This window comes from Carcharhinus amblyrhynchos, chromosome 35 (assembly GCF_965287045.1).
Source record: "Carcharhinus amblyrhynchos chromosome 35, sCarAmb.v2.hapA, whole genome shotgun sequence".
Lineage (NCBI taxonomy): Eukaryota > Metazoa > Chordata > Chondrichthyes > Carcharhiniformes > Carcharhinidae > Carcharhinus > Carcharhinus amblyrhynchos.
In genome coordinates, this window is record NC_137358.1 from 5,920,089 (window position 1) to 5,934,575 (window position 14,487).

The 14,487-nt window shown below is 46.8% G+C and overlaps 1 protein-coding gene across 1 annotated transcript; it reads left to right on the plus strand.

Moving 5' to 3' along the window:
* Positions 1 to 1,493: 1,493 nt before the first annotated feature.
* LOC145361688 (prolactin-like) lies at positions 1,494 to 9,128 on the plus strand. Its single transcript, XM_080217596.1, has 4 exons — positions 1,494 to 1,640; positions 5,509 to 5,616; positions 7,417 to 7,596; positions 8,946 to 9,128. Exons 1-4 carry the CDS (start codon positions 1,518 to 1,520, stop codon positions 9,126 to 9,128), a joined length of 594 nt encoding a protein of 197 aa, XP_080073722.1. The 5' UTR covers positions 1,494 to 1,517.
* Positions 9,129 to 14,487: the final 5,359 nt, after the last annotated feature.

Below are 14,487 nucleotides of genomic sequence, written 5' to 3' on the forward strand. Positions count from 1 at the left end.
CTGCCACCTCACAGCGCGAGGCACCCGGGATCGAATCCTGGCCTTGGCTCATGCTCTGCGTGGAGTTTGCATGTTCTCCCCGTGTCTGTGCGGGTTTCCTCCCGACGCTCCAATTTCCTCCCACAGTCCAAAGATGTGCAGGCTAGGTGGATTGGCCATGTTTAATTGCTCCTTTGTGTCGGGGGCTAGCTGGGGTTATGGCGATAGGGCCTGGGTGGGATTGTGGTCAGTGCAGACTCAACGGGCCGAATGGCCTCCTTCTGCACAGTATGATTCTACCTAGATAGGTCATTTCCCAGGCTAGGGAGGGAGTCAGATATCAGGGTGATCAGTGAGGTTTAACTGAGGCATCGCCGGTTGCAATTTTTCAAAGTCCTTACTTTTCAAAGACTTTTGGCCAAGATTAAGCATTAGATTGAGCCTAAGATAGGGTGCAGTGCCTTATCTAGTCAGTTTGGATCTTGCTTGTCTCTGTTGTGGGGACCATAAATTGTGTAGCGGAGGCATTGGCATAGTGGTATTACTGCTGGAGTAGTAATCCAGAGACCCAGGGGTGAAACTCTGGAGATTCAGGTTCAAATCCCACCACAGCAGATGCTGAAATTTGAATTCAATTTAAAGAAAATCTACAATGAAGAAGTCTACTGATGACCATGAAACCATTGTCAATTACAGTAAAATCCCATCTGGTTCACTAATATCATAGAATCTCTACAGTGCAGAAGGTGGCCATTCAGCCCCTCAAGTCTGCACCAACCACAATCCCATCCAGGCCCAATTTCCTTAAACCCACATATTTACCCTAGCTAATCCCCTGACACTACAGTCAACTTAGCAAGGCTAATCAACCTAATCAACCACATCTTTGTGGGAGGAAACTAGAACATCTGGAGGAAACCCACGCAGACACGGGGAGAACGTGCAAACTCCACACAGACAGTGACCCTGGAATTGAACCTGGATCTCTGGCACTGTGAAGCAGCAGTGCTAATCACTGTGCCACTGTACTGCCTAAGGAAGGAAATCTGCCATCCTTACCTGGTCTGGCCTACATCTGGCTTATTTTGTCTCCATAACAATGACTGTTATTAATGTAATCAGGGCTTAACTTACTGGTAGGTTATGGGATGGCAAAGTGGTTAGCACTGCTGCCTCACAGTGCCAGGGACCCAGGCCCAATTCTTGGCTTGGTCACTGTGTGTGTGGAGTTTGCACGTTCTCCCCCGCGTCTGCATGGGTTTCTTCTCGGTACTCCAGTTTCCTCCCACATTCCTAAAGACGTGCTGCTTAGGTGCATTGGCCATGCTAAATTGTCCCTCGGTGTACCCAAACAGACGCCGGAGTGTGGCGACTGGGGGATTTTCACAGTAACTTCATTGCAGTGTTAATGTAAGCCTACTTGTGACTAGTAAATGAACTTTTTTTTGGTAACCATCTTTTTTTGTTCACTCCTAGATTTACTTTCCCTGTTAATGTTGGCGTTTGGAGTTCAAGTTGGGTCTGGCGTTACCACGGTTATGCCCGTTTGTATCAATGGACGTGGTGACTGCCGTACAATTTCAATGGGGGAAATGTTTGATCGGGCAGTTGAGATCTCCCACCAGATACACGCTCTGTCCACGGATATGCTCAATGAATTTGTGAGTACATCAAAGCCAGTTTCCCTTTACAAACTGCTCCGTTGGAAAACTGCTTATCTAGATCCAACCGAGGCATAGATCACAAAAGCAGGGAAGTCATGCTGGATATGGGCAGCACTGATGGCACAGTGGTTAGCACTGCTGCCTCACAGTGCCAGGGACCTGGGTTCAATTCCCAGCTTGGGACACTGTCTGTGTGGAGTCTGCATGCTCTCCCCGTGTCTGCGTGGGTTTCCTCCATGTGCTCCGGTTTCCTCTTGCAGTCCAAAATTCATGCTGGTTAGGTGCATTGGCCATAGTAAATTCTCCCTTAGTGTACCAGGACAGGTGCCGGAGTGTGGTGACTAGGGGAATTTCACAGTAACTTCATTGCAGTGTTAATGCAAGCCTACTTGTGACTAATAAATAAACTGACTTTTTAAAGCCAGTTACTACGGATGCTGGAATCTGAAACCAAAAGTGGAGATGGTGACCTAGTGGCATTGTCATTGAAAGTTTACTTAATAGTGTCACGAGTTGGCTTATAACACTGCAATGAAGTTACTGTAAAATTCTTCTAGTTGCTACAGTCCGGCGCCGGTTTGGGTCAATGCACCTAACCAGCAAACCTTTCAGAATGTGGGAGAAAACAGAAGCACCTGGACGAAACCCACACAGACACGGGGAAGAACGTGCAGACTCTGCACAGACAGTGACCCACAGCAGGTCCCTGTTGCTGTGAAGCAGCAGTGCTAATCACTGTTCTACTGTGCTGCCCCGTCAGATACCAGGATGATGCAGTGGGGACTCGGGTTTGAAACCTGCCTTGGCAGATGGTGAATTTTGAATTCAATGAAAATCTACTGATGACCACGAACCCATTGTCGATTGTCGTAAAAACCCATCTGGTTCACTAATGTCCCTTTAGGGAAGGAAATCTGCCGTCCTTAGCCGGTCTGGCCTGCATGTGACTCCAGAGCCACAGAAATGTGGTTGACTTTTAAAAGCCCTCCAGGATGGGCAATAAATGCTGGCCCAACCAGCAACACCCACATCCCATGAGCGAATATAAGATGAAGAGAAAATGCTGGAAAATCTCAGCAGGTCTGGCAGCATCTGTAAGGAAAGAGCTTACGTTTTGAGCCCAGGTGACCCTTTGGCCACTGCAATTGTAGTGGGTGGGTTGTGGACAATGTGAAGATCCATTGACAGTCGGGTGGAAATTTCCAGTTTTTGGACCAGCACGGCCTGAGCATTCCACCCTTTGTCAAAGCTAAAAGGTAGAGAAAGTGCGAGATATTTATACTGTTATAGCGAGGGAATGAAAGATTAGTCACAGTCACAAAAACAAGGGGAAAGGCTGCTAATGGCAGCCCACAGAGAGAATAGAAGGTGTGAATGGCCAAATGGTAGCGAAGCTGAAATCAGAGGGTAAGCTGTGACAGATGAAGATGTGGGGGGAACGGGGAGATGGGTGGGAGAGGTAAAATTGAGAAGAAGGGGGAAAGGGCAAGCAAAGGGGGAGAAAAGGTAAGGAAAGAGAGGATAAAATAGGGGGAAAGAGTGGGGGGGGAAGAATAAAGAAAGACAATAAAGAAATAAAAGGTAGAGAACAGTTAAAAATGAAATGAAATAAAAACAAAGGGGTTGAGGGGGAGCTAGAGCTAATTATCTGAAGTTGTTGAATTTGATGTTGAGACGGGAAGGCTGTAAAGTGTTGAGCCGGAAGATGAGATGCTCTTCCTCCAATGTGCATTGAGCTTCACTGGAACTTTGCAGCAGGCCAAGGACAGACATGTGGGCATGGGAGCAGGATCGTGTGCTAAAATGTAAAGCAATGGGAAGGTCAGGGTCCTGATTGCGCACAGACTGAAGGTGCTGAGCAAAGTGATCAGCCAGTCTCCACTTGGTCTCTCCAATAAAGAGGAGACCAGTTTGGGAGTAAAGAACGTCATGTTGGAGTTGGATAGAACTTTGGTGAGGCCACAGCTGAGTACTGTGTGCAGTTCTGGTCACCACATTATAGGAAGAATGTGATTGCACTGGAGGGTGGGGGGTGGGATGGGAGTAGGAAGAGGAGACTCACCAGGATGCTGCCTGAGCTGGAACATTACAAAGGGTAGGGTTGAGTAGCTTCAATTGAGCAGAGAAGACTGAGGGGCGACCTGATCGAGGTGTCCAAGATTATGAGGGCATGGACAGAGTAGACAAGGAGCAGCTTTTCCCCTTAGTTGAAGGGTCACTCACAAGGGGTCACAGGTTCAAGGTGAGGGGTAGGAGGTTTGTGGGGGGGTATGAGAGGAAAAACCTTTTTACCCGGAGGGTAGTGACAATCTGGAACGTGCTGCCTGGGAGGGTGATGGAAACTTCACATCCTTTAAAAAGTATCTGGATGAGTGCTTGACACATCATGACAATCAAGGCCACAGGTCAAGTGCTGGCTGATGGAACTATTTTACTTTTTCTTACTTATCTATTAGTCACAAGTAGCGTTACATTAATGTTGCAATGAAGTTATTGTGAAAATCCCCCTAGGCGCCACATTCCTGTTCTGGTACACTGAGGGAGAATTTACCATGGCCAATCCACCTAACCAGCATGTCTTTTGGACAGTGGGTGGAAATTGGAACACTCGGAGGAAACCCACACAGGTACAAGGAGAATGTACAGACTCCACACAGACAGTGACCCAAGCTGGGAGTCGAAACAAAGTCCCAAGGCAGCAGTGCTGACCACTGTGACACCATGCTAAGTTCTGTAACTTACCCCAATGCCTTGCAATTTTTTTTTAGGTGGGAGGTCAGGTGTTTCTCGTGTGTCAGTACAGACTCAATGGGCCAAAGGGCCTCTTCTGCACTGTACGATTATATGATTCTAGATTGAACAAAATTCTTGGCAATGAAAGGAACCAAAGGATAAAATGAAAGTCTTCAAAATCCTGAAAGGATCTGAGAGGGACAAACAACAAATGATTATTTATATCTGTCAATGAAATGGTATCAGATCACTGTGCAGGAGAAGGCCATTCAGCCCATCAAGTCTGCACCAACCACAATCCCATCCAGGCCCTATCCCCATGATCCTACTTAATTATCCTGCTAACGCCCTGATATGTATGGGCAATTTAGGCAAATCAAGTTAACCCGCACATCTTTGGAGTGTGGGAGGAAACTGGAGCACCCAGAGGAAACTCACATGGGGAGCATGTACAAACTCCACGCAGACAGTGATCTAAGCTGGGAATTGAACCCCAGTCCCTGGCACTACGAGGCAGCAGTACTAACCACTGTGTCACCGTGCCGCCCCTCTGCGTGTTGATTGAGGATTAATGTTTGTAATTAGTTAGCGTTAACCTGATGAGTGCAACACCACCAAGCTTAACACCATTCAGCACAAAGCAACTTGCTTGGTTGGCACTGCAACGTACCATTTTAAAGAACTCCGGCCCTCTGCCACTGCACACTGTGACAATATTGTGTATCAACTATCTCTGGTGCGAGAAATTCTTAAGCATTTTCAAAAAATTAGAGGTGATCGGATTGAAACAAAAGATTTTGAGGGTGGGGGTGTTTCCCCTGATGGGAAATCCAGAACGGGGTAGGAGAGTTACAAAATAAGGGCCTCCCATTTAAGAAGGAGATGAGATCTCTCAGAGGGTCATTAATCTTCGGAATTCTCCCTGAGGAGCAGAGAAGGCTGGCTCAGTGAAAATATTCAAGGCAGAGAAGGGGAGATGGTCAATGAACAAGTGAATGGGGGACATGCAGGAAGGTGGAGTTAATACCAGAATCAAAGCAGCAGTGATTTTATCAATTGGCAGATTAGACTCGATGGGCCAAATGGTCCATTTTTGCTCCTGGTTTCTCACGCAATGTCCTCTCGTTAACAGAATCAGCACTTTATTCAAGGCCAACGTCTTAACCTCAGCTTTACCAATAGTTGCCACACCTCCACCATCGTGACACCTCAGAACAAAGAAGATGCCTTGCGTATAAGTGTGAGTATTTCTGATGGAACACTTCACAGCGTAAAAGCCCACAAATTTTACCTGTTCTCCTCAATTCCATAAAATCATTAATCCCTCGATAACTAGGATCTTTGCCACACACCACTGGCTAGCCAGGAGGGCAGGTGGGAAATTGCTTCCAAAAGCGTCCAAAGATGTGTGGGTTAGGTTAATTGGCCAAGATAATTGACCCTAGAGCCAAGGGAATTAGCCATAGAAACTTAGAACCATAGAAACCCTACTGTGCAGAAAGAGGCCATTCGGCCCATCAAGTCTGCACTGACAACAATCCCACCCAGGCCCTATCCCCATATTCCAATATATTTATTTGCTCATTCCTCTAACCTACGTATTCCAGGACACTAAGGGACAATTTAGCTTGGCCAATCAACCTAACTGCATACCTTTGAACTGTGGGAGGAAACTGGAGCACCCGGAGGAAACCCACGCAGACACGGGAAGAATGTGCAAACTCCACACAGACAGTGACCCGAGCTGTGAATTGAACCCAGGTCACTGGAGCTGTGAAGCAGCAGTGCTAACCACTGAGCTACCATGCCGCCCTTAGTATAGAATTAGCTGGGTAAATGCGCAGGATTGCAGGAGTAGGGCCTGGGTGGGATTACAGTATGTGCAGGATCAATGGGCCGAATGGCTTCCTGTACTGTAGGCATTCTATGTCTTAAGAGGTGACGAAGAATGGAAGACAAAGGAGGTAGACTTACCTCTAGCAAGCCCCACTCAAGTTGGCACCTGGCCCTGTCTGCAAGCATCTGTTTTGCTGCACTTTCCTATATGGCATACGATGAGCCAGTATTGATATGATGGGCCAAATGGCCTCCCCACCCCTGGCATGCCACTCACGCAGTTTCCTTGGTAAATTCAAAGAGCGGGAAGGGTGGTGGAGACATAGGGAAAGGAACTGATTCTTTTCCCCAACTCCAGCAGCACACATACATCTGGGCGGCATGGGTAACACAGTGGTTAGCCCTGCTGCTTCACAGTGCCAGGGACCCGGGTTCGATTCTCGGCTTGGATCACCGTCTGTGTGGAGTTTGCACGTTCTCCCTGTGTCTGCATGGGTTTCCTCCCACCATTCAAAGTTGTGCAGATGAGGTGGATTGGCCATGCTAAATTGTCCCTTAGTGTCAGGGGGACTAGCCAGGGTAAATGCATAGGGTTATAGGATAAAGTTTAGGTGGGATTGTATTTGATGCAGTTTTGATGGGCCGAATGGCCTCCTTTTGTACTGCAGGATTCCATGATTCTACGAGATGCTTCCGTTATTTCCCAGATCAATGTTTCTTCTGTGGGAACCAACATACTGAGTATCTGTGGGCTATTTCTGCGTGGTTTAAAGCTTAACATTTATTTATTATTGTCACAAGTAAGCTTACATTAACACTGCAATGAAGTTACAGTGAAAATCCCCTAGTTGCCACACTCTGGCACCTGTTTGGGTACACTGAGGGAGAATTTAGCATGGCCAATTCACCTAACCAGCAGTTCTTTCACACTGTGGGTGGAAACCAGAGCACCAGATGAAACCCACGCAGACACGGGGAGCACATACAGACAGTGAGCCAAGCCAGGGATCGGACTCAGATCCCTGACGCTGTGAGGCAGCAGTCCTAAGCCATTGTGCCATCGTGTAGGGTACAAGAGTACATTTGGACACAAATTGCCTGTGCTATGATAAGGGCTAATGACACATCCAGCGAAGAGTACGGAATAAAGATCGATAGCATTTAAAATTTAAGAGAAAATGATTTGCAAAGTGTTTCACTTTAGCGCGAGCACCTGCTGAACCTTGTGGTTGCCATACTCCGTTCCTGGCAAGGCCCTCTGCAGCACGCAATCTTGGAGTTCAGCAACACCCATGGGATCACCAGCTCCATGTTGAATAATTCAATGAAGATCGCCAAGCAAATGAAGCAACTTGCGAAAGGATTGAAGAGGATAAGTGAGCAGGTACAGTGATATAGACTCAACAGCATTGCAGTGTTGAGGTCCGGTTACTATTGTAACACAGGGAAACATTGTAGCCAATCTACACATGAAGAACTCCCACAAATAGCAGTGGTTTATTAGGATGTTGCTGCCTGGTACGGAGAGTATTAGCTACGAGGGGAGACTGAATAGATTGGGATTGTTCTCCCTGGAAAGACAGAGGCTCAGGGGGCGACCTGATGGAGGTTAATAAAGCTTTGAGAGGTATAGATAGGGTGAATAGTTGGAAGGTTTTTCTCAGGGCGGAAATGACAATTACAAGAGGGTACAAGTTCAAGATAAGGAGGGAAAAAGTTCGGTGGAGATGTGTGGGTAAAGTTTTTTTTAAACGCAGAGGGTGTTGGGGCCTGGAATGCACTGCCAAGTGAGGTGGCTGAGGCAGTTATGTTAGCCACATTTAAGACTTTACCTTGATAGGCATATGAACAAACAGGGAATAGAGGGATATAAGCAGCTGGTTTAGATAGGTAAAAGTAATCGGTGCAGGCTTGGAGGACCGAAGAGCTCTACTGTTCTTTGAGAATGAGCAAATAAATAGTAATGCTTTTTATTGTTACATGAAGGATTCATGGCCAAGGCATGAGGGAGAATTCCACCGCTCCTCTTCAAGTGCCCACTTCAGCCAGCATGAGACAGTTTACTGTGTCACATGAAGACATGGCACTTTCAAAAGTGCGGTGCTCCCCCAGTACTGTTCTAAAGTGTCAGCCTAGAGTTTCCTGATCACTTCTCTCAAGTGATACTCAAATCTTCGCTACCAAAGAAACACAGGCCAATAGGATTAATTTTGGATTGATCGGGAAATAATGTTTTACTATCTCTTCAGAGTCCCTACAGAGCAGAAGGTGGCTATTTGGCCTATCAGGTCTGCACTGATTCTCCAAGACAGCACCTTTCCCAGAACCAGCCCCTGCCCCATCTCTGTACCTATACATTTACCCCACCAATCCACCTAATCTGCAGATCTTCGGAGACTAAGGGATTGTTTAGCATGGCCAATCCACCTAATCTGCACATCTTTGGACACTAAGGGGCAGAAAAGCATGGCTAATGTACCTAATGTGCACATCTTTGGACATTAAGGTGCAATTTAGCACGGCCAATCCATCTAAACTGTATACTGCAAGCAAGAGAGAGAGAGAGAGAGAGAGGAGGGGTGAGACCATGGAGGGATTTGAACTCGAGGATGAGAGTTTTTAAAAGTGGTACGTTGCCAGATTGGGTGGGGGGTGGGGGCAATGTCTTTCAGCGAGTGTGAGGTTGATGCTGTGATGTACTTACCAGTGAAACATTCCTTGCTTTCCTTCCAGGTCACACAGCACAGTGGGACCATTCAGCGAATGGTGCAGTGGGTCCAAGCTTTGCCTGAAACCAGGGGCTCAATAATGTCGCACCTCTCCAACCTCCTGCACTGCTTCCGCCGAGACACCAACAAAATCGACAGTTACCTGAAGCTGTTGAAATGCAGGATCCCTCAGCAATCCAACTGCTGAAGCTTTCTCTGTGTTGTGTTAGAATTTACACCCTAGGCTTTTCTCAGCTCCACTTCAACAGCTCTTAACAACCCGTGGAATAATCATAGAAGGTCTGTTTAATTACTACTGCCCGCACCCTCCCCTCAAACGCCTCGATATTTTTCGCAATAAAAAAGCCAAAGGGGTAACTTCTGATATGATGGAATTCTATCATTGTGTCCCAGGATCCACACAAGCTGTGGTGCCACAAGGATATTTTGTCGCTCTCCTTCACTATTTAGAATTCCATTTTGACATCTTGCCTGGCTCCACTTAGACACCACCTCCTCCACCACCACCCCAGCCCCATCACCATTTAGACACCAGCCCCACCATCTAGAATCCCCCCTCCCATCACTCTTTAGACCCACCCCATCCCCTGTCACCCTTTGGGCCTTTCCCACCTCATTACCATTTAGAATCCCTCCCCCGCCACAATTTAAAACCTCTCCCCCCTCCAACCCTGGCCATGTCACTATTTAAAACAACATCCCCCCCCCTCCCCCCCACAATCTGGTCCCACCACCGTTTATACCATCTCACCCCCCCCAAAACACTCCCATCAGTTTAGACACCCTCCTTCTGGCCGTATTACCATTTAAACCCTCATTCCTCCTGCCCCAACACCATTTAGATCATCAAGTCACAAGTAGGCTTATGTTAAGTGGCACAGTGATTCACACTGCTGCCTCACAGTGGCAGGGACCTGGGTTCGATTCCTGGCTTGGGTCACTGTCTTGTGTGGAGTGTGCATGTTCTCCCTGAGTCTGCATGGGTTTCCTCCCACATTCTGAAAGACATGCTGGTTAGGTGCATTGACCCGAACAGGCGCCAGACTGTGGCGACTGGAGGAATTTCACTGTAACTGTTATATGTTAATATAAGCCTCACTTGTGACTAGTAAATCAAAAAACATTAATTTAAGGTGAACAAGGCAGGCAGTCAACTGCAGCTCATCCAACAAGTGCAATTTCCACATTGGCCTTTCTTGTGTCATCTGACTGAAACCCCAGACCTCCAAAGTTCATTTGACCATTGTGCTTTATTGGCCATGGAGGGGTGTCCAATTCCAGAAACAAAGGGCCAAGGATAATCGCTTTTATAGCGTTGCTTGTGGGCTTAGAGCAGCCTTCCTTCATTCCCAACATGCTGCACCCCTCACAATCTCCCAGTTCCCCCAAAATACTGGCCTGCTGTTGTAGGTGTCCCAGCGCAAAAAAATTCCAGCCTTTCAAATCAAGGTGCCGGTGGATGGAATGGGTGAGGGGGTGGGATGGGCAGGGGGTTGTAACCCACCCAAAGGAGCCCCAAAGTTAGATTGGACAGAACATTCATGAATTTTCTTTTTCCGGGTTTTCTGACCTTGCAACACTATTCCACCCCATCCCAATCCCACAGCTAACTCACCTCTGGGCTAAAGTCCACACCAAACTGGTACTGCAGCCTGTTAACTATGTGGTACGATAACATGCCCATTGTCGGCGCTTAGCTTCATCTGACACAATTGTACCAACAATGTGCCTGTATTAGTCTTTGCAAGCAATATGGATTTAGTTTTACTGTAACAACGTACCTGAGAAACAAGCAAATAAAGTATTTGAAGTGCTATCTCATCATTTTCATTGACAAATCTTTCTTAATTCTTTAACTTCCAATTTACTTTTTTTGCAATGCTTTGTAGTCACCAGCTGAAATCCTCTACCTTCGTTCTACCACCATTTTCCTGTACCTGGGTCCATGGCCTTGTGTGCCATGGCATTTCGCAGATAATGCATTTACACCTTTAAATGTGTGTGCATCAAGCATTGCTCACTTACCTTTCGAGTCCGTCATGCGATTCAGCCTCCCATCCACTGACTGTGTCTATACCTTCCGCTGCCTTGGAAAAGCAGCCAGCATAATTCCACCTTCTTCCATCGGGAAAAAGATACAAAAGTGTGATGTCACACACCAACTGACTCAAGCTTCTTCCCTGCTGTCATCAGACTTTTGAGTGGACCTACTGTACATTAAGCTGATCTTTCTCTATGTCCTAGCTATGACCGTAACACTATACACTGCACCCTCTCCTTTTCTTCTCCCCTACTTCCCCAAGGAAGTATACTATGAAAGGTCTGACACTGGGAAGTTCGGAAGAACGAAGGGACTTGGTATGTTTGTCCATAGATGTCTGAAGGCGGTAAGGCAGGTTAATAAAGTGGTGAAAAAGGCTCTCGCCTTTATCAATCAGGGTATAGATTACAAAAGCAGATAAGTCATGATGGAGTTGCATAGAACTTTGGTGTGGCTACAGTTGGAGTACTGTGTGCAGTTCTGGTTGCCACATTTATAGGAAGGATGTGATCGCACTGGAAGGGGGTGCAGAGGAGATTCACCAGGATGTTGCCTAGGCTGGAACATTTAAGTTATGAAGAGAGGTTGGATAGGCTTGGGTTGTTCTCTCTGGACCAGAGAAGACCTGATTGAGGTGTACAAGATTGAGGGACATGGACAGGATGGATAGAGAACAGCTGTCCCCTTTAGTTGAAGAGTCAGTTATGAGGGGACACAAGTTAAAAATGAAGGGTGGGAGGTTTACAGGGGGCAGGGGTGATTTGAGGAAAAACCTTTTTATTCAGATGATGGTGATGGTCTGGAATGCACTGCCTGGGAGGGTGGTGGAGGAGGGATGCCTCACATCCTTTAAAGAGTACCCGGATGAACATTTGGCACATCATAACATTCAGGGCTATGGGCCAAGTGCTGGTGAGTGGGATTAGATGGGCAGGTCAGGGCCTTTCATGCATTGGTGATGGGCCAAAGGGCCTTTTCTGCACTGTAGGATTCTGTGATTTGTACTCCATGAACAGTTTGCTTTGTCTGTATAGTGTATAAGACACAACACTTTTCACTTTATTCCAATACATGTGACAATAAATCAAATCAAAATTTGGCCTGTTTTTATCCCCCCTCACATGTTAACACAAAACTATGGACAAGCTTCAAGTGACAAATCATATCTGTAAATCGTTTGCTGTGCCTCCAACGGTAATGCACTGATACTGAACTGGACCAACTATATAAATACTGCAGCTACAAGAGCAGGAATACTGTGTTGAGTAACTCACCTTCTGGCTCCCCAAAGCCTGTCCACAATCTACAAGGCACAAGTGTGATGGAATACTCCCCAACTTTCTGGATGGGTACAGCTCCAACAACACAAGCAGTTTGGCACCGTTTGGGACAGAACAGCCTGCTCGACTGGCACCCGATCTACAAATAGTTAATCCCCCCACTATTGACACACAGTGACAGCCGTGTGTACAGCAGCATGGTGGCTTAGCACTGCAGCCTCACAGCTCCAGGTATCCGGGTTCAATTCCGGCTTGGGTATCTGTCTGTGTGGAGTTTGTACATTCTCCTCTCTGTGTGGCTTCCTCCGGGTGCTCCAGTTTCCTCCCACAGCTCAAACATGTCCGGATTAGGTTGATTGGCCATGTTAAATTGTCCCTCAATTTCAAAGGGATTAGCAATATGTGGGATTGTTGTTGGTGCAGGCCCAATGGGTCAAATGGCCTCCTTCTGTACTGTATGGATTCTATGATTCATGTACAAGATATACTGCAAGAAGTCACCCAGGTTTCTTAGGCAGCACCTTCCAAACCCACGATCTCTATTATCGAGAAGGACAAGGGCAGCAGATACATGGGAAATCCACAACTGGAGGTTCCCCTCCAAGCCGCTCACCATCCTGACTTGGAAATATAACGGCCGTTCTTTCACTGTAGCTGGGTCAAAATCCTGGAGCTCCCTCCCTAACAGCAGGGTGGGTGTACCAACATCTCAGGAACTGCAGCAATTCAAGAAGGCAGCTCACCACTGACTTTCGAAGGGCACGTTCTCCCCGGATCTGCATGGGTTTCCTCTGGGTGCTTCCACAGTCCAAAGATGTGTGGGTTAGGTGGTATGGCCATGCTAAATTGTCCCTTAGTATCACGGAGACTAGCCAGGGTAAATGCATGGGATTGTGGTCAGTGCAGACTTGGTGGGCCAAATGGCCTCCTTCTGCACTGTAAGATTCCATGATTCTAACTAGGGACAGGCAATAAATGCTGGCTTTGTCAGCAATGCCTACGTACTGTAAATGAATTTTAAGGGTCAAATTCAGGACAACACAGGGGTGGGGTTGGATTGGGTTGGAAGCACTGCTTGCTGTGAACCTAACAAAGCAACAGGTGCTGCTTTTGAGAGTGGTGCTGTTTAATATGTGAATAATGGAATCCCTACAGCATGCCATTCAGTCCATCAAGTTTGTACTGACCACAATCCCACCCAGATCCTATTTACATAACCCCACACATTTACCCTGCTAATCCCCTGACACTAAGGGGCAATTTAGCATGGGCAATCAACCTAACCCGCACATCTTTGGAATGTGGGAGCAAATCAGAACACCCGGAGGAAATCCACACAGACTTGTCCTGCCGTATTCCAATTCACACCCCTCTGTCTCCTCCACCTCATCTAAATGACCAACACAAGTCTTTTTGCAGTGAGCGAAACAAACACAAAGAATGGCCAGTTCTCAAAATCACAAGAACCAGGAATAATGGATGATGACTCCATTGAAATGTGTGCCTGTAAAAGCAAGAATGATCTCCATGCCTCCACATTTCACTGCTTGGAGAGCCAGAACCATTTTGTTCACACATTGCGATTGCAGGGCAGAAGAATTTTTTTTAAAGTTTACTTGTGTCACAAGTAAGGCTTACGTTAACACTGCAATGAAGTTACTGTGAAAATCCCCTAGTTGTCATACACCAGCACCTGTTCAGATACACTGAGGGAGGAGTTAGCATGGCCAATGCACCTAACCAGCATGTCTTTCCGGACTGTGGGAGGAAACTGGAGCACCTGGAGGAAACCCACACAAACATGGGGAGGATGTGTAAACTCCACATAGACAGTGACCCAAGATGGGAATTGAACATGGATTCCTGGTGCTGTGAGGCAGCAGTGCTAACCGTTGTGCCACCCTAAAGCCTAAAGATGAGCAGAGCCAAGAACTCACTGCACTCAAAGACTCGGGGAAACTGGCTCACAGTCTCACTCTTACATTAGAGAAATTTAATGCATTGGAACATACTTCAAAAGAAGCCCTCAAACATTGTATCCAAGCAGTGAAATATAGATTGATAGCCAAAAGAAAGATTTGGAGGCTTTAAATCTAAAACAATAGCAGTAATCACAAGGTATGCAAAGACAACTGGTTAATCAGAGTTTGAAGGGAAATGCTTTTGATGTGACTTGGGCTCTGGATAAAGAGCACTTCCCAATCCCAGGATTGTTACAGCAGAGG

Bases quoted from the DNA above. Each gene is read 5' to 3' on its own strand.
- LOC145361688 (XM_080217596.1), top strand. From the start codon at position 1,518: ATGCCCGTTTGTATCAATGGACGTGGTGACTGCCGTACAATTTCAATG. The intron at 1,641-5,508 runs GTGAGTACATCA...TCTCGTTAACAG, and splicing joins CGGATATGCTCAATGAATTT to AATCAGCACTTTATTCAAGG. The intron at 7,597-8,945 runs GTACAGTGATAT...CTTTCCTTCCAG, and splicing joins TGAAGAGGATAAGTGAGCAG to GTCACACAGCACAGTGGGAC.